Below are 20,500 nucleotides of genomic sequence, written 5' to 3' on the forward strand. Positions count from 1 at the left end.
TCTCCTGAGAAGACAGGAAGAGTAACCCTAAATATTCCTACTTTCCTAGCCCCCACTGTGTGTGTGAGTGTGTGTTTGTGAGTATGGCCTGTGTTCAGGCAGATCCTCCAGAGAACACCAAAACTCTCTCCACCTGTTTCACTAGGCCTCTTCCTTTTCTCTTCTCTGATTGACTAACACTGCCTTTCTCACACATAAAATGGCTTCCTTCTCCTAACTCCGTCCCTATTGCCTTAGCCTCCCATTTGCCATTCTACAACTTTCACTCACTTTTTAATGGAAAACAAGGGTTAGTCATAGTATGCATGCAAGGTTGACAGGAACTAATGCCATCACAGGTATGGTTAATGGAGAGGAAGTGATCATCTTTTGAAATCAAAACTTTGGTTTCTGCTTTTCTTCCAGCCCTTGTTTCCATGTTACCTTCTGCATTAGTCTGCTCGTGCTGCCGTAACAAAATACCACAGGCTGCGTGGCTTAAACAACAGAAATTTTTCTGACAGTTCTGGAGCCTGGGAGTCCAAGGTCATTTTGGCAGGTTCGGTTTCTTCAGAGGCCTTTCTCCTTGGCTTGCGAATGGCTGCCTTCTCACTGTGTCCCCATGTGGTTTTTTCTCGGTGCACCTGCATCCCTGGTGCCTCTTCCTTTTCTTACAAGGACATAAGTCATATTGGATTAGGGTCCCACCTAGTAGCTTCATTTTAAGTTACTCATCTCTTTAAAGACCTTATTTCCAAATATGGTTACATTCTGAGGTACGGAGGATTGGAGTTCCACATAAAAACTTGAGAGGAACACAGTTTAGCCTGTAACACCTTCTTTTCACCATCAGTATTATACACCCTGGAAAGGCAGCATAACACATGCATGTAGAACACATTAAGTCAGAAAGACCTGGATCGGAGTCCCACCTTTGCCTCTTACTAACAGTGCAACCTTAAGCATATTTCCAGATTTTGCTAAATCTCAGTTTCCCAACCACAGAATGGGAATGCTAGTAATACTACCTGCTTCATAAAGTTTTTGTGAGAATTAAATAAAAGGATACATGTATGCACTCAGTTTAGTGCCTAGCTCAATAAATGTTAATTATAATAATATAAATGGAGGCGAATTCTGAAGCCCTCTTAGAAAAGAAGAAGATTTGATTATAACTGAATTATGGGCATTAACTGAGACTTGAAATTTTTCACTTAAAATATAAATTTTCTATGAGTCTTCCAGAGTTTTCACTAAATGTTTCACTTTTTCTCCAAGTCAGAATTTGATGGACTGTGGAGTTTAGAAGAGTGATAATCCAAGAGTCCTGGTGACCATCTATGCCAAATTTTCTGTAGTACTAACTTCAAATGTTTTTTATTGCCCCCATAAGCATACTCACATTTAGAATATTTGCCCTGACTTTCGCTTCTGTCGTGGTCATCATAATAAGTACAGCAGTCTACCACTTAATTCAATGAGCTCCATTTAGTCAAGAGATTAGGCCCAATCCAAAGATTCAGGGACTGTTTGCATACTTATATGAATCAGTGACTCACAGTTACTGATCAACCCGGTAATAACACCATTCATAAATGGGAATGGGCCAACCCCTGCTGGCATAATTATCAGAGGGAGGAGGAGCGGGATGGGCATTGAACAGCTGATGGCTCTTCCTACTTCTGGAGGGGGGCCCTTAAGATGACAGCATATAGGTGGGCAGAGGAACTGTGACACCTCCCTGGGGTCCCTTCCATGCTAGGAACTTACTGAGCCTCAGCTGTCAAAGAACAATAAATTTTCCTTCAAAATCTAAATCAGTGTTTCCCAAACACTGAAAGGCAAGAAGAAACTAAATCCCCATAATAATGAAAAGAATCCTGTTAATTAAATCAGCAAGGTAGAGAGCTTCCCTCCCAGCACATGGCCCAGCCGAACAGTAGAATACCTTGGAGACTGAAGCTGAAATCAAAGCCTTTTGTAGGTTGCAAGCTGGCATCCTGAGGGAACATTTAGAAGGAAAAAAATCCTTAAGCACAGGACAAGTAAACACAACTTTCTTTTTAGAAGTTGTACTTGGATTATGTTTATCTGGGAAGGGAAGTTGCAAAACAAATTGTAAACCAGGCTGAGCGTAGTTGTGCTAAGCCCTTATCAGATTTGCCACCAGTCAAGGGTAATCTGAAGGCCAGAGCGCTAGGAACTAAAATATAAAAGCAAATTACACGGGATGGTTAGAGGAAAGGAGAGAGATATGTCATTCCTTCTGATCTTTTTTAAATTAATTTTTTCAGCCGTAGCCTGTTTCAACGTATTTGGCTCTTGAACATCCTGGATCAGATAGTTTATAATGATTAAGTGTTTACTTCACACATCTTTCTTTCTGTCTTGCAAGGCTATTGATATAGATTTGTGGGTTTGTTTAATGCTTGGTTAATTGGCTGGGCTACTAAGAGAGAGGCTGTTACTGTGGTTGAAGAAAGCTGGAAAAAATCGAGGTTAAGGTTTCTTACGATTCTGTCACATTTGGGAATTGAGAGCCCTCTAATGTGACTGCCCTCAAGCCGCTGATAGCAGCTTCTATTCCCATCGGTGGGAGCGCTCGCTCGCAGGAATGAAAGTCACACCCTTCAACCCCAGTCAGCTTTTGGTTTTACTCTCCAAAGCAATTCACTTCCAGCCATAGTCTAGTGACCTTTGCATCTGTTTTGACTGCCAGAGGGAGCACTTTTCAAATGAACTGGAGTCCTTTCACGGAATCTGAGGTTTCCCTTCAGAACTTGCCCATATTTGAAAATACAAAAATTACCCAGCTCTCTTCTAGACCTCAACATTGAGCTAATCGTTCACATAATGGTTAATTGCATACTAGTTGTTGCATCAGTGTCTTTGAAAACTATGTGATGCATGACATAGGACATATTTGCATTACCCCAAATCTCATTCAGATGTATATTTACCTACAGTGAGGATATTTTTAATCTTCTGGCACAAGAGTTTTCCTACCATCATCCCCTAATCCTTATATTATTCTGTATGCTTTGTCCAGTCCAGAAGCACACATGCACACACTTAGAAGGAATATTTTCAGTATTGAAGGTGGCTAGTGCCGCTGGGAGGCCAAAGAGTAGGATATAGTCTTATACTGATAAGTAGAATTGGGTCCACAACCCCTCAACTCCCACTACCACCAAGTGCTTTGACTTTGGAGGTGAGAATAACAGAAGAAAGGAAGTAGCCAGCAAACTGTGGTTCATTCCTAGCACTCTATGGCTAAGAAGAGCTTTAAGAAACAGCAAGTGGCCACAATATAATATCTGGTTCATTTGATTCCCGGGGGCAAAGCAACACAAGATGGTGGATCCCAATTCAGTCCCAACTGTTTCCCTCTGATGATCCCAGCCACAGCCTGTCCTCAGGTGGGTTATAGATCTAGGTATGATTTCCATTCAGCCTGGTCTATTTTTTTCCCTCTGACCTTTCACAGTAGTACCTGTGTGCTTGAGGGGGAAAAAAAAATCTCCTTAGGGTTTTTTTTTTAACTGAGTGTCTCAAGTCCAGCAAGATTTAAAGTCACAAGGTATGTTTTTGAACAAATGTGTGTATGTCTGTGTGTTTGTGTGTGTGTAAATTCAATGTGTGTGCATGTAGGCATATTGCAAGAGACGAATTTTGAGGTTTTTTAAGTTGTTATTCTTTTACTGTGTCTTTATAATCTTTCCCCGAAAGACTTTAAGGAAACAGCCACTTTAAATTTTGTTATTTGGAAATGACTAGTAGGTGATACCAAAGCTTTGTTTCCCTGGCATTGCTAATGAATATGTTCAGTTACAGATGTATAAGCAGCCATTACTGGATGAGGGATAACTCTTTAAGTAAAGATAGTAGCCACCTTTTAAAGGAACCTATGTTTGTTTAATGGAGAATCTTAAATGAAATATAGATTTTATGCAGGTCCAAAATGAGTGTCTGGTGAAAAGTTCACTTTTAATTGCTCAGAATATCAGCTCCTCAACTACACTTACGGATTAATTTGGAAAAATAAGCTGGCTGACATCTACTGCGAATCTACTCTGGGCGGTCTATTGCACTAGGTGCTGGGGACAAAATAAGTCAGAACTGGATGGTAGCAGTAAACACTTCATTGCAAAGAGATTCCAAAATTCAATATTAGAAATAGCACTGTAGTTTTGTCCTACTATTTAAATATAACCTTTGCATTATTTTGTGTATCCGTAAGTAGTATAACTATGAAGTAGCTTTTCCTGTTTTGTGTGTAAGTTTTTGAGTGGTTAACCAAAGGCAGGTGTGGACAGTGGACATAAACACGGTAACACCTGGTGAGCCCCCTGGGGGACAGCTGTGACACACGCTACCATTTTCTGTTTACGTTGACATCATTTTGACAGTTTAGCACCTTTTTTTCGAGTGGAGATGGGGAGCGAGTCTTCTGGTTAGGAATTTGCAGAGACAAACTTGTAAAAGGAAAAAGTGAAGTTTGCATTCCTTTATGTATTTGGATATGACAGATTAAAAGCAAGGTGGGCATGCAGAGCTGGTTTAATGCCTCACCGTGGTGGCAGTCTGAAATGCTTTGATGTCGTCTGGTCGCGAGGCCCCTGAGACATATCGAGGCACCCAATTCCATTGACTTTACGTGGTCGCCTATTCCTCCTGGTGTTCAGAAGGAAAGGAAAAGGTCCCTGTACCTTCTTGTCTCCTTCCTTTATTGTACGGTTTGCTTTGTTTGTTTGATTTTAAAACTGCCATTATGTGAAAGTGTTGCAAGTATAAATAATTGAGAAGATAACTCTGTAGGGAAACCACTTTTGCTGCCTTTGTGCAACGGCAGCTCATTATGGCTCTGAGCTGCAGCCTTCCATAAGAGCAATTATGCAACATCGGTATGTCATGGATATTAACCAAGAGGAGTAGATAAGAGATGGGAAAATAATTTTATAACTTATTTAATTAAATTTATTTGGTTTTTCAAATAGTTCCTCTGGTGTATAATTTAGCTGACCACTCCATGGTTGCTGTGGTCTTTGCAGGACTGTGGCTCAGCGTTTGTTTTTTGGCATTCCTCCTCAATTCTGTATGGACCTAAAATGTATTTATATTGGGGTTTAATTTCCACCCAAGGAGAGGTTACCCATGAAAATGGGGCCGTAATTTGGTCATGAGGTTTTGATCCCTCCTAGGGCTTATCTAGCCAGTTAATATATGTTAATATGGCAAAGGGAACAAAAGGTTAAATAAGTGGGTCAGGCTTAGAACGAGTCCTGTGCTGCTGACTTCTGCTGAGACGGAAGGAAAAGCCCGTAATGGCGCTCGCCTGACTTTCACCCCCATCATTTTAAGAATTGCTTTGCCAATCCTTCACAGCAAATAGTAATTTGAAGTGGACCAAAACAGAGCTCAGGGTGTTTGTACTCCGTGGTAATGATAGAGTAGCTGTGCTCCCTGGAGTCAATAAGCCCAACAATTGAGTCATTTTTGCCTCCTGCGAGTGAATCACTGCTGTTAGCCTGAATGACAAGATTGCTTATAGAACCGGAGCCCTTCACCAGGCTGACCTCATCCCGGGACAGCGAGGTTCAGAGGGCAGGCAGGTGGTGTTTAACACACTTATAAGTAAAAGCTGATTTTGTACTTGTACACTCTGTAAACAAGAAAGTAGCATTGGTGGGGGGGGGGAGTAATTGATGTACAGTGATGTACTTTATCCAAGGCAGCACTTCCTCTTTTCCTGTCTCTTTCCCCTTCTCGTCTCTTCTTCCCTTTAACATCCTGCCCCCACGCCTCGTCTCCGTCTCCCTCTCTCTCTCTTTCTTTCCTCCCCATCTACCACCCTCCATACACAGACGTCTCCAACACATGTCATAGACAAGCTAAAGTTAGATGGCCACCACCAGATCACAGTTCTGATTAATGAAAGATGCAGAGGGTGATGCAAAAAAAATTTCTCTTATGTTTAAGATTAGTCTCCAGTTTCTAAAAGTCATTCTGAAGTAGAAATTTTAGGCATACAGAGCAAAAATACCCCATGACAGTATTTTTTTAAGAAAATATTTCATCGTGGGAAAATATGAGAAAAGTAGGGAAAGGGAAAGGTTAGAGAGAACATTCCAGCCTAAAATCATCCCCTGGTGATCAAATTACCTTTGAGATAGAAAAATTCTAAGGAACATTTTCAGCCAGCACACTTGGAGTTAAAGGTCCATGGAGTGGCCCAGTTTTCTAATAATCATGAGAGGTGGGGTTCTGAACAGGTAAGATATAAAACGAGAGTCCTACAAATGGTTCTTCATCTCTGAGTCTGACTTGGGGAAACATGAAGATGGAAATCCCATTTTAAGTTGATAAATGGTTTAAAAATACAATTTTGATTAAAAACCGGAATGCTGCTTCATTTTTTTTTTTCAAATCCTCGGAACCCTAGGTGCCCCTCAAAATCTTAAGATCTCAAGTCAGGAATTGATTTGTGCCGTCATCCCTTCTTAGAGGTCACACTATATTTCCGCCTACTAAAGGCTGTGGCATAATCTGCAGCAAAGAGAGCATCCTGACTTTGTTTCATTTGATGTTTCCCTGCATTTGTTTGACCTACTACTCCTATTTTGGAGAAACACCTGTTGACAGTATGGTGCCTCAATGTAGTGCCCCTTGCTCTACAAGCAGTAGAGCACTATTTGGGGAAAACTTCCTTAAAAAGATATAATGAGAAAAAAATATTTTAAGGAAGTTTCCTATTCTCCTTTTCTTTCTGCATCTCACGAATCTTCCTCCTTCACTTCCTCCTTACTATTCCTCTTTCCCAGCACACATGTACACACACGTACACACACCATAATACTTCATTGACCTCACTTCCCATTACACTCAACTTATTCTCTCCTTTTGAGTCAACTGGACTTCTCATGCTCCAACATAACTAACTATATCACATGTTCCCCAGCCTAGAAAAGTCTGATGCCCACTTTCTGCCAAGTCAAGTCCTTCTCTTCCTTCCCTCCCACACCCAAGATTTGCCTACGGTTTTTAATGTCCAGGAGATCCACGCCTTTACACTAATGCCTCTAGTCTGTATCTTTAGTTGTTTCTGAGTACAAAAACAACTGGACCAGGGCCAGGAAGCCAGAGTTATTTCCCTTCTTAGCTCTGCCTGACTCTGGGGAAAATCATTTCATCAGGGATTCAGCTCTGCCACTTGTAAAATGAAGGCAAGAAAATCCCTGTGGGCTCTTCTATTCTCAATTCTACCTTATTTCCAAGATGGAGAAACACTACTTTCATTTACTCATTCAGTTATTCGTTCATCCAGCATTTTATTGAAGATGCCCTATGTGCTTGACACAGTCACAATAACATAGATTTAAGATGTGGTCCCTGCTCTCTAAGGCTATCTAGTGGGAGGCTGGACAAGTAAATTGTGATTGTGGTATTGAATAAATGCTGTGATGGGCCTATTAGCTAGGTGCCACTGACTAAGGAGATGCTTCTTACTCAGACTGTGGAACCAGGGAAGTTACCTCAAAGAGATGTTCTCTGATAAGAATTTTGAAGGATGTGTTGACCAGATGGCCATGGGAGAAAGGCAATCCCAGACAGAAGGAGTAGTGCATTCCTAGTTGGTTAGCATGTTAGCTTTGTACTTGCTAATTGCCTTTTTGTTTATTTGTACATTACCTAACTCCAAAGTAGGAATCTGTGCCAGTTAAACCGATTTCAAAATGAAATTATTTTTTGATAGATGATGATGTTACTTTACTGTGAAAATGGAGATCATTCGAATGCCATCATTTCTATTTCTAATAGTTAAGTTAAATCACTTTAGGAAATTCTGATAGATGTGAAATATGAATATGCTCTAAAAATTCATTCAAATTGCGGTACCATGCGTTTGCTTCTTTGTCATGTAGCTTTGTGGGGAATGTCAGAATCAAAGGCTGATGTCTTTATTTCCCTGCGAATCGGAGAAAAAATCCACTAACTAACCCTCTAAAGCTAAAATGTTTAAGGACTAAAGCAAATGTGGCATAACTGCTGGTTTGCTAAGTCTCTTCCGATTTATAAAGATATATTTTATGCCTTTTATGATTACAGGATGATGCTAAAAATTTTGTGGGTAATAATACCGTCACATTGGGAAGACTGCATATAACATCTCTGAAGGAGATGCAGAATGCTACCTGGCTGTCAAGTCAAAGTAAAAACTGTTTAAGTTATTATTAGGAAAGGCAGTCAGGAAATTTTATTTGGAATTTGGTCTTTGATGTCTGAACATCATAAACGTGAGGACATTAAGTCATATGTTGGTGAATAGGTTTTTTTTTTTTTGCTTCTTGATGTAATGGGATATGTTTTAATAATTTTTAAAGATTATTGTTAGATGTATAGCTGTTAGAACTATAGTTTATTTAAAGTGACTTTAAAATTTTTAGATCTTCAAGTTTTTTTCTTTGGCACCTGAACTAGTTGCCAATATAAACTGGTTAAATAGCATTTGGTTTAAACAGAAAGACTGTAAGATATATGCATATTTATGATATTTTGTTTGTTGGATCTTTTTCTTAATATTACTTGACTTTCTGTGTTTTAATCTCATTTTTTCATATTTTGGGTTGAAGCCACTCTAAAGCTTAACACCTAGGAGATTTCTCACTTATGGTTCCCTTTAAAAGTGCTAAAATCTCAGCCTCTCCAACAAGAGACCAAGCTACAATTTAAAGCAAGCAGTGGTATTGATAAAGGGCCCTAAGAATGTGGCCACCTTCTGCTGGTATCTTCTGCCACATCTTTTCTTTTAAACCAGCAGGAGAATTGAAAGAAGGATAAGACGCTGGTCCGTCCAAACACTTCTGGCTTGCCAAGCTGGTCTTCTGAAGTTTCCCTGCTGCTTTAGGACAAGGATTCCCGCAGACAAATGAAAGGGCCCCGGGGACATTCGCATGCATAGCACCTTCCCTCCAAACACCAAGTGGCTTTAGATGGCTGGTGCTGGGGTAGTTTGGACTGAGTTGAAGAATAGAGACTTGAGAACCATTTGTTTCCACACCATTTTGGGTGATGTGCTATATTTTTCACCTGAAAAGCCCATTTAAAAAGGAAAATATGTTTTGAAAGGAGGACACAATTTGGAAGCCATCACACTTAATGGAGTCCCTTTTAAATGTAACACTTTGTCCTATCAATTCTCTTCTAAATTAGTTGTCACTACCTAGAGAAGACCCACCCTAGATTGTCTTATGCTATTGCTTAAAAATATACAGTCTCTTTTATATAGTTTCCTATATCTAATTTTTAAAACTCTCTAGTAAATTCCATTATTAAGTATGGAGTGGAACACAACTTGTGTAGTAAGACACAGTGTGACGGATGTGTTATTACCATCAGCCTCTAAACCTAGTCACACCAGTTATCTCAGAATTAGAAGAAAAAGTAAACTAGGCCTAACAGAAATAAAGCCATAACCACAGAGGTGTTTACTGACGACTGACTTGGCCAGCCATTATTAGATAGAGGACTTTGTAAATATGGAGGATATATAAAAAGGAAAGAATTTTTTTGGAAGTAACCAGGCGGTTTATTATCCTTGTTGTCACGGCTCTGGAATGTTCATATAGTTTTGGAGTTTTGAAGAGATTAGAGGGTTTTGAAGTTAAAGTCACTTTTGCTAACCTTTCGCTCTTCTTTTGTCCTTTATCTGGAGTGGGCTGCATAGCTTCTCAGCCCGAAAGTCCCGCATCAACTCAATGGTAACATTCGGAAAACTGAGTTTGCCTCTCCACCACAATAAATAGGAATTCCTTTTCAATTTCCAGTTCTCATCAACTGTCTACCATAACACACCAAACATAGATTCTCGGGGTTTTCCTGTTAGTATATTTGATATTTCTCTCCCTTCTTTGCTATCTAGCACAATTCATCAGCAGTTCTCCCAAGCCAAATGTCCCACTTCTTCTTCGTTTCTACCACCTTAATCTGGGTTCGCTTTATTTCTCTCTTCTCCTTGGATTAGACAATAGCTTTAGACCTTCTCAGCTTCTGCCTTCTCATCAGTGCATCCTATACATGGCTCTTGGAACAGATCTTCCTCAAGCACCATATTTTATCATTCCAATATTCAGGAATTCAGTTTGTCACTCAAGAGTCTCCAGCAGAGTAGGAGAAACGAGGTGATGTTGGTCAAAGGGTACAAACTTCTAGTTAAGAGATGAATAAGTTCTGGGGCATCAAATGCACAGCATGGTGATTATAGTTAACAGTACTGTACTATGTACTTAAAAGTTACTGAGAGTCGATCTTCAATGTTCTCACCACAAAAAGGGAATGGTAATTACGTGACATGATGGAGGTGTTAGCTAATACTATGGTGGTAATCATTTTGCAAAATATAAATCTATCAAATCAACACATTGTATACCTTAAACTTACACAACGTTCTATGTTAATTATATCTCAATGCAGCTGTGGGGTGGGGGGAGAAGAACTTCCACCAGCTTGTCTGTTAACCATAGCCTCCTTTCCAGACCAAAACCAAAAGCCAGTCTAAATTCACTTCTTTCACTCACCTGTGCACAAGAGGGGCCATGGTCTGCCTTGGTGTCTCCGTGCACGCCATTTCCTTAATGCCTTCCTTTCCAGTATTCTATGCTTTTTTCATCGGGTTCAACTTTCTTCCTCCAAGAATTCAGTGATTTACCTCCATCTGACTTTTTTAATTGACCACATCACACTTATTTACTGAGTGTGGACTGTGTTATTTCCAGTTATTATGTATTATCAAATTGTGATTTTCCGTTTGTTTCTATGGGTGTGAAGAGGAAAGATTTTTACATAAACTCCATTTTCAAAATTTTAAATATCTATATGGAGAGAGTCATATAATTATATATTTATGTATTATATATAATTTTTTATTATATACGACCATGTCATATGTTGTCACTAAATTTGTCTTTTGTTAAGTATTGAATGTGTGAAATTTATCAACGTGTGACACATGTACAGATTACTATGGACCTTAAAAACTATTTATTCTAATTTGTTTAAGACAGAAAAAGGATGAACAGGTGCCAGCCTGATGGCATAGTGGTTAAGTTCGTGTGCTCTGCTTTGGTCACCTGGGGTTCGCAGCTTCAGATCCCAGGTGCGAACGTACACAGCACTCCTCAAGCCATGCTATGGCAGCATCCCACATACAAAATGGAGGAAGATTGGCACAGATGTTAGCTCAGCAACAATCTTCCTCAAGCAAAAAGAGGATGATTGGCAACAGATGTTAGCTCAGGGCCAATCTTCCTCACCAAAAAAAACAAGGATGAACATAAGTCTTACCTCATCCCTGCTCCTCTCCTCTATACCTTGCTTTGCTTTCCTGACCCCTGTTCTCCCCACTCTGGAACCTTGTCTCTCTCTGGGATACACACACTCTTCCAGAGAAAACATCTACTGCTGCAGTTCTCTCAACATTGAGGAGGTGGGCGCTAGTAACTTTTGACTGACCAAGGGGTGACATAAGATAAAGCAAGAAATGAGACTGGTGAAAAATCTCTATGGCCCCTAGAAAGTGAGAAAAGGGAGAAGAGAGGAAACACTAGAAGGTGGCATGACGGAGTAGAAGTAAGGATTTTTCGTAACTGTGCTTTTTTCCTTTGTTTTCAGCATTCATACCACCCACAAAATTCCTGTCTTTGACCTATGTGGCCTATGTAGCTAAGTATTTTAGAATTGATTTCTCTTTCTCCAAAATATATGTGTGTGTGTGTGTGTGTGTGTACATAGTATATACACATACCTACACATATATATTTTATATATACACATATATATATACCCTTATCACCATTCCTCCAGCAGCAGCACAGAAAACCTAGCTAGGTGTTAATCTGTGGCAAAGTTTATTGCCTGGTGTGTGTGTGTATATACCCACACATACATATACACACATACATATGTCGGATGACTCCTCAGTTTATCTCAGGGCCACATTGCTTTGTGTTCCACTTGGTTGACGGGGCATCTCTGACCTGACAGATTTATCCACTGAGAACAGGATCATGCATATGAAATCAGTTTAATTCTTAGCAAGACAATGCATATGTCTTATGTAGATTTTATTGTCGATTTTTTTCCCTGTATGTTACTCAGGGAAGCCTATGTCAGTATACATTAGTGATAATGAAATCAACATTATGGCATCTTTGATATTGCATTTGCTAAAGACTTGCTGGCTGTTTAATTCAGCTTTTAATGATTGATATTATAGATAGTGCATATACACTTTTGATGGATCTGTTTGCTCACAGATTTTTAAAAATCTCATCCTTTTTTCTCTTTGATTTAAAGAGTGTAACGCCATTGGAGAGGAAAGAGTTCAAATGTGGTCATCATAGGTTGGTGGCACCAAAAATAGAAACTCACTTAGGGTAAAATTTGCTGTCAGGAGAAATGGAGCGTTCTTTCTGAACTCAGGAACGCGTGGTTCATGCAAGCTTACTTGTGGATGGTTGCTACAATAAGGCTTCTTTCATACAGGTGTGTTTATGCCCCAGGCTTGCTGGCCACAGTCCATTCCATTTACAGAAGCTGAATTAAACAATAACTACCGCATTGCAAAAAATGGTGGTGGAGGGGGCTGGGAGGGAAAGGTGAGCGTCAAAGGAGATGCCTCAGAGCTTTGTTAGGGCCAAGAAAAACCCTGTTGCAGTTGTCAGAGCTTGTTGATGTTGCTGGGAACGGCACTTTTTTTCTCCTGGATTTTGTGGTTCTGCCTTAGGAAAGAAAGTAAAATAGAACGGAAGAACAAAGTCCTACTCTATAAATCAGCAGCTGCTCCTTGCCAGATCAAAGGAGTGACATTTTTGCTCCTGGACTACTTGTCCACTTGAGGGCTTGACAGGCAGCTAACAGCTGGCCTGCTAGACTGTATGGGAGAGTCAACCCACATCTTCTTCCGAGCAGATGACGAGCTAATCAGAGAGATAGCCAGAGTACAGGGCGTGTGAGTGCACCTTGATCTCCTCGAACATATCTGAGACATAATTGCTAAACAGCTTGGTGCATTTTTGGCAAGTTAATGCTTAGGTGGTTTCCTCTGAGAAGTAGGATAGAGAAGTAATACTTCAATCAAAGGTGATCATGAAAGCTAAAAAGAAACTAGATTTGTCGGGATCTTTTCCTCTTAGAGTGAATTAGCAAATGGCTAAGAAGATAATGAGAACTAGCTAAAATGTATGTAACTGATCACCAAGTGACTGGTTGATTTTTCAAAGCTCCGTCAGGCTAGAGTGTTCCGTTAGATGAATAGGTAATTGGTAATTGGTAAATTGAAAATGATTACTCCTGCTTTTTATGCTCATAGAATCGAATAAAGTTGTGGATATATCTTCCATGTCTGCAAACAGTTGTTTGCAGAAGCACTATAAGGTGTGTAGGTATACAGATCTGGAATTTTAACGTAAGTAGTAAAACTTTCAAAGTAATTCAGTTTCTAGTTGATTTCCATCTGCAATAAATCATGTACAGGATGAGGTAATATACTACAACTTATGTCTATTGACTTAGTATTTTATCTTTAAGAGGCTAGATCCTAGGTATGAATAGCTGAGGAATTTTGTGTATTTTCTCCTCCCTTGCTTTCAAGCAGCTTTGAAAGATCACTTTTATAGTGTGTGATAAATAGCCACGTATGAATAATCTGATGGCATTCTCTAAGAGTAACAGTGCTTTAAAATCATAACCTGCTGGGATGTTTTGTTACAAGCCATCGAGTGTGATTATACTTACAAAATAGTGTTTATTGTTGCTCAGTATTATAAAGGAAATAAAAGATAATTCCCTATTTTAGAGAAAATTCTCAGATACTTTTATTAAAAATCTCTACTATTGGCCATATGAGCCTTAGTCAAATAAGATGCCAAATTCTCCAGGTCACCTTTAAAATTTTTTTTAATTATAAAAATGATCATACTTATTATTAAAAATTCAAACAGTACAGAATTACATGAAAAAAGGGGGGAAATCTACCATCTTCTTCCTATCTATTCCTATGAAATAACAGTTTGCACAAAAACATTTTATTGGCCCAACTTTTCCTTTAGGAGGTACAGATGGAGTAAAATGAATTAAATTATTATAAACTGTTTGTTGCCGAAGGCAAGTGACTAAAAGACTGTTTACATCCGAGATCACTAAAGAGAATAGTACATCCATTTTCACAGCTAAGGTTCACAGTTAAAACTTGATCTTTGCAAGTTTCTACTCTTAGGCAGAGTATTAGATCATCTATTTGAGATGTGATCAAGAGCAGGACCTCTCAAACTTAAATGTGCATGGATCACCTGGAGATCTTTTAAAATACTGATTCAGATTCGGTAGTGCCGGGGTGTGGGCAACTGTATTTCTGCAGTTCTAACAAGCTCGAAATGATGTTGGTATGCCAGGTCCATGGAACACAGAGTTGCAAGGATCGAGAGAATCATTTAGAGAGTGTGAGTCAAAAATAGCTCGCCCCGCTACCCAGCCCCCCAGCAGATGCCTGCTGCAGGGTCTAAAATCTCCACCATGGCATTATACATTTGGATTAGCTGTGATCTCTGGAAAGACCCTACTACATGGACCATGCTACTTGTAGAGGTACAACACATTATTACTCGCTTATCAACTCAGCATGGATTTGCTTAATAGTCATCCACCTAGTCTTAATTATTACCTATGAGAGAACAGAGCTCTTTAGGAGGGGACATTGGATAGGCCCAATGTGAGTGTAAACTAACATTTAATGAGCCCTTACTATGCCAGGCACCATGCCAAGGGTTTTACATACAATACCACCCTTGATCCTCAAAACAATCTGGGCCCAACTATTGCCCCAGTTTATAAATAGGAAGCACACTGAGGCTTGGAAGATTACGTAGACTTGCCCAAGGTCACACAGCAAGTAAAGGGTAGAGAATATCGCCCATGCTCTTCGTCATTTTGCTCTATGAAGAATTCTGGAATACCGAACAATAATTGAGAGAGGTTTGCCCAAAATAGGGTGTTTTAGTAAAGAACCTATGTGAGCCCTCATAACTTTAGGGAAGAATTAGATAAAAGGTGGAATTTTCAAAGAACACAGTAGAAGGTCATCAAAGATAAGCATCACCTCCTTGGTAATTTCACCTGGGGCCTTTCATGTCAGCATGAAGACTACACTACTCCAGGTGTCTTCATAAAGCTATGAAATGTTCGTGATTCCAGATTAATATCATGTTTTCATATTGTAAATTTGTGAGTATTAGTTCATGTGTTTTTAGAGTTGGAGACAAATCTAGTATCTATCAAATTATAAATTAAGCTGTAGTTCAGGGAAATTAATTATGAGCTGTGAATGTAGCCCTAAGTACCCATGAATCACCTTCATTTACCTTCTTTTGCTCACGGTTGTCTGTGAGAAAAGACCCATTGTCTGGCTACCAGTGAAATACATGTTTTCGACATGACTCAATCATTCATGTGCCCAAGTACATGTTCGAAGGCATTAAACCTGCTTAATTTACAGATTTAACCATTTTAACGTATCTTACTGAGAAAACTCCACTCATAGCCATAACCACAACACAGAAAAAGACTCGCTTTTTTTGTGAACTAAGAAAAAATGAAGAAACTTGATAACTGACTTGCGAAGGTTGAGGCTTCATTGTTTCAAGTACCAAGGAATAGCAAGCTCTGTGAATAAACCCCCTCACTGTTGAGTCCCGGGGCTGGGGAGAGTAGAGAAGCCGAGGTTTTTCATTTTTTAACAGGTCCCCAGTCACCAAGCTGCCTACAACACCTCTTCCAAATTGATCTGATCCCTCTTCAACAGTTCAGCCCGTTTTCTTGACCAGACCAATCCATGCAAAAGCTTCACTTCGGGAATTGCCGATTCCTCCTCAGTGTTCAGGGCTGGCAGCTTTCCAGGTGACTCCACGGAAGCCTGCACTTTCTAACAAAAGGAATGCTGCCGAAAGGAGTTGGTTACCAGGTGTGGCATGAAGTTAGTGAACCAGAAAGAAGGGATTTATCAGCCATTTAAAAAGAAGTAGGGAGGAAAGAAAGAAAGAAAGGAAAAGAAATGTCCCAACAATCAGGAATGACACCTAAGCCTACTTCTATCAATCTGAAATATGCTTTGGGGTGAAAAGAAAAATCCCAATGGTCAGATTTCAGTTGCAGCAGAGTATGCAAAGCTGAAAAGTTTGGCTTTTCCATAGGGGGTCGAGGTGGGGCTGGGGGTAGAGGGAGATCTCCAGGAGACATCTCTCCAGCAAGACAGCAAGATGAGATTTCAATGATATTTTGCCATCTTGGGTTTATTCTTTCTAATATATTTTCTCATCTCTAAGTTGACTCAGAAAGGCCTCATGATTCTTGGAAAGTCATTGAATTTATTTCTATAATTAAGTTATTTTTAAGCTAACAGTCTTAGTATATAATTTTTAAGAATCACACATACTAATGCATTTTCTATTTTAGTAGAATTTAGTGAGAAAGTAGATAGTCTTAGTAGATGCTCTCCAGAGCCTTTGTGTGAGCCTGGATCTAACTTTGTGTTCAATACAAATCAATGGAAGTAGTGTACTTTAGGGTTCTCATTCCCTAAGGAGTCACTAATGGAATTATCTGTAGCCCTTAAAAAAAAGTCACAGTGAGGCGAATGAAATTTTTTTTTCTAAGTGAAACCTGAATATGGCACTAGGCTTACTGGCACATTTTATTTATGGCATTTATCATGGATGGCACGTTTTACACACAAGTTGTACAAACCTCAGAATGTTTTTAAGAGCTATTTAGTATCTAAGATGACTTTGTAATTTCAGGTTAAATTGTTTGTACCAATAAAGAAGTATATTATGTGTCCTCAACTTCAAAATCATTCTGGGATGACATTAAAACTTAGAGAACTTTTTAATATCAGATACAGATGAAAAACCTAACAGTCTTTGGATTGGAAATAACTTGTGGGGGTTTTCATTAAAGTTGGGTGCAGCTTGCTGCATTTTGGTTAGTTGGATGTCTTCAGCAATTTTTCAAATGTTTTGGGTTTGGCAAAGTCCAAAATGTTTTTGCCAAGACCCTCTTTTCCCCTTATTTTTTAAACCCGTGTGAAATTCAAGGATAACTTAATCCATATGTGTCTGATTCATTTACACTTAACTCATCAAAATGTTATTTTGTAAGACCCATTTAATATCCAAGAAACCTTTTGAGCCTTTTTAAGACAAGTCTTTTGTCTTTGAACCAGTGAGTTGCATTTTTCCATATGAATGGAGCTTAGACCTTGAAAGATTGAAGATCAGTTGATTTTCAACTTAGACTCTTCAAATTTTAAGTAGAACCAAAACTTGATATTCTGTTTACTGCTGAAGCACTGAATAAGGTCATTTTAAAATATAGATCAGATGAAGTGGAAAAAGAAAATTTCATGTCATGTAATTTTGGGAAAAGACTGTATTTGGAAATTTTGTCTTAGTAATATTAAAGAAATAAAAATTATTCCTGGTTTGATTTTTTTAGTCTATAATTAAATGGCTCCACTTTATGTACATTAGTGTGTTTTCTAAGAGTGACCTGTGGATCATTAGTAAGGGAGGTAATTCCCTTTTTTAGTGTTTAATGTCTTCTTACAGTCAACTCATTAATTGTTAATTTTAATAATAACATCCACGGTGTTTATAAGATATCCCATGATCAGGGAGTTGACAATTGGCAGGAGTTGTATGTTAAGAGATTTCTGAAAAATTGGGGCCCATATGTTTTTAAAATTCTGTGTGACTTGAAAGAATGTGGTAGAATTATGAATCTGGCAAGATATAGCACTATGGATCAAAAACATTGTTTGAGAACAAAAATTCAGAGAGGCTGAATGGAACCCAAGTGGAAAAAGCAAAAATCTCTATGACCCTTTCTCAAAGGATCCAGTGAAAACCTTCAGAGGCTTCTGTGCGTATTTGTTTAGTAGAAGTGGGCAAAGAAAGGGCATCGCCGTAACTGCTAGTGAACATCCAGTCCATGCCATGGTAACTAGTTGAAAATGTAATACTGGAGTGGCATTTCCAAGTTCAGCGCTTCTATAAAGACCTGCTAGCATACAGAATGATTTTTTAATGTTCTGCATTGTTGTGTATCCCCCATTGAACAACCTTTTGAGCGGACCCCGTTTTTACTAATGTAAACATTCTGACGAGTATCCAAAGAAATGACCTTTGAGTGAACCTCTAACCTTCCCCGTAATTATTTGTTTGAAGACAGTGTGGAGTTCTCCTGCTGAGAACTAAGAACCATGAGGCCTTGCAGCTCTGTGAGTAAGGGAGTGTTTGGGCGAACTGGAGAGAAAGACATAAATAAGGGAACAACCTCCAGATGTAAATAATAAAAGAGTAAAAGGGTGAAATTAAAAAGGGAAAAAATAGCAATTGGTTTTACCTAAAGAGTTGGCCTATAGGAAAAAACAAAACTGGGATTAGTAGCACATAAAAAGAGGTGAAACCCCTGCCATGTGTGTCCTCCATTAGAAACTTCAAGGAGAGAAAAGGTTTCTCTGGCTCTCCTGAGCATCTTGATGGGTCTTAACCTGAGCTGATAAAAAGCATTCCTGGGGGTAGAAATCTCGGGTCGGTGCTCCCTGGTCCCAGTAAAAACAGTGGAGAAAGACCAGATAGTTAAGTCCCTTTTCTGATTTGAAAGATGCTCCTGGAAAGCCTTGCGATCTATCAGGTCAGATTCGCCTCAGCAACACGGAAGGCGCCAGGTGGGAAGAAATAGACAGTTTCAGTTTCAACCCTCCTTTCATTTTTACCTCTGTAACCCGTCACTTTCTTCCCCAAACCTAAGGGAGTGTAACATGTTTGACAACTGAGCTATACTTTCTTGAGTACGAAAGAAGTTCGTTGTTTTGCAAACAAACACCATATGCAAAAGACTCCTTTGGTTTTCTTGCAGCTATTATTCTCCAGCCTAATTGTATTCCCACTAGAGTGCTCACAGGAGGCCTGAATGAGGGTGGGCTGCTGTCCTCCTTGGAAAGATCTTCATCTGGGGACTTCAACTCCCTAGGAATGCAGCGCTGCCAACACACACCCGAGTTTGCTGGCTAATTTCAAAGAACGAGTTTTCAGTTCCTGCCGGCAGCCCCATGTGGACTCATTAGTCATTACGTCCCCCTGCACTTAAGATTGGAAACTGGAAATATTGGGAAATGTCATAAATGGGTATATTTTTAAACAGCAGTTAGCTATATGCTAGGCATCCCCCTCCCTGTGTGCCCCACCCCCCGAATGCACAGCCAGTGAATCCTGCGCATCAGCTCAAATGCGTGGGGAAGGCACGTCATTAAATGCACAGGGACAAGGGTAACTCGCAAATGGTAGAAAATTGTTTTGTTTTTATTAAATTTGGAGAAATAAAGGAGATTTCTTATCATCTTACTCTGTTTGTACATGAATATTTGATGGGCATTATTAAACATTAAAGTAACATGAAGTAGGCACTTATTTTTGGATTTCCAACAAAATTAGATCCAGGCTTCTCCACGAAATAACTGCCTCTCCTCTTCATTCCTGTGATTCAGCCACCACCTGATTCGAAAACGTTGCTTGGGCTCTAATATCAACCATGTGTACCTGAGGCGCTGTCTTTCTACTGGGTTGAAAGGTGGCTGGGTTTATGGTTGGCAGTTACCTTATCCCTGCCTTGGGTGTCCCAGCTTCGACTGGAGAGGCCGCCCCCAGCTGGCACTGACCTCTAAATGACCCCTAACTTTACAGGCTTAAACTGCAGGAGTTGCTGAAGAGCAGAAGTCTTTCTGGCCAGCACTTATTACTGCTGTGTTGGTGATAAAACTTCAGACAGCCTAATTGATGGCTTTGCTGACCTAACAATACCTTGTGAAAGCAGAGTGCCAGAGCCTGGTCTCCATTTATGACCAGCTGCAAGGGGAAGCTGGGTCACCCTACGATGGGGAGTTTGAGGAAAAAGGAAAAATCTTCCAGTCTGTGAACTTTAACCAGATTCCAACTTGTTCAAGAAGCAGAAGCACAATTGCAAATTAATAGACGTTTTCGCAGGGAAAAAGTTTTTACCCTCCCTGAGCCTGTTTAGCAAGTCTGCCTTCAGTTGGTTAGGAGATACCGAAGGAGATGATCCAGTCTACTATTTTTGAACATTGAAAGGAAAAATGGCCTTTGAGTTATAAAGATAATTTTCCGTAGATGTTTGTATTGTGTTCTCCGCAGCGTTCGTGCAAAGGTGTTCACAGAGCACAGAAATTGCATTTGATGACAGGACTCCTCTGCTCTATTTCAGGTTTATTAATGCCCGAAGAAGAATAGTACAGCCCATGATTGACCAGTCAAATCGAGCAGGCAAGTTTCAACTGGTGTCTGTATTCATGCCCCACAGGCACAAAGCCTCATCAAGCTATACTTTAGGAGTTTCATCACCTGGTAAATAAATGCTTCCATCAGGCATTCTGGGAGAAATTTTTTTTTTAATG

General features: G+C 39.6%; 1 protein-coding gene across 13 annotated transcripts in view; it reads left to right on the top strand.

Annotated features, from left to right (window-relative positions):
* The window catches only part of MEIS2 (Meis homeobox 2), a 201,671-nt gene that overhangs the window by 175,720 nt on the left and 5,451 nt on the right, over positions 1-20,500 (top strand). For all 13 annotated transcript variants that reach the window (XM_070503659.1, XM_014847322.3, XM_070503649.1 and 10 more), the window contains exon 10: positions 20,311-20,369. In XM_070503659.1, coding sequence (XP_070359760.1) covers positions 20,311-20,369 — 59 coding nt within the window. The remainder of the gene's footprint in view (positions 1-20,310; positions 20,370-20,500) is intronic.

Source organism: Equus asinus, chromosome 2, assembly GCF_041296235.1.
Source record: "Equus asinus isolate D_3611 breed Donkey chromosome 2, EquAss-T2T_v2, whole genome shotgun sequence".
Taxonomy (NCBI): Eukaryota; Metazoa; Chordata; class Mammalia; order Perissodactyla; family Equidae; genus Equus; species Equus asinus.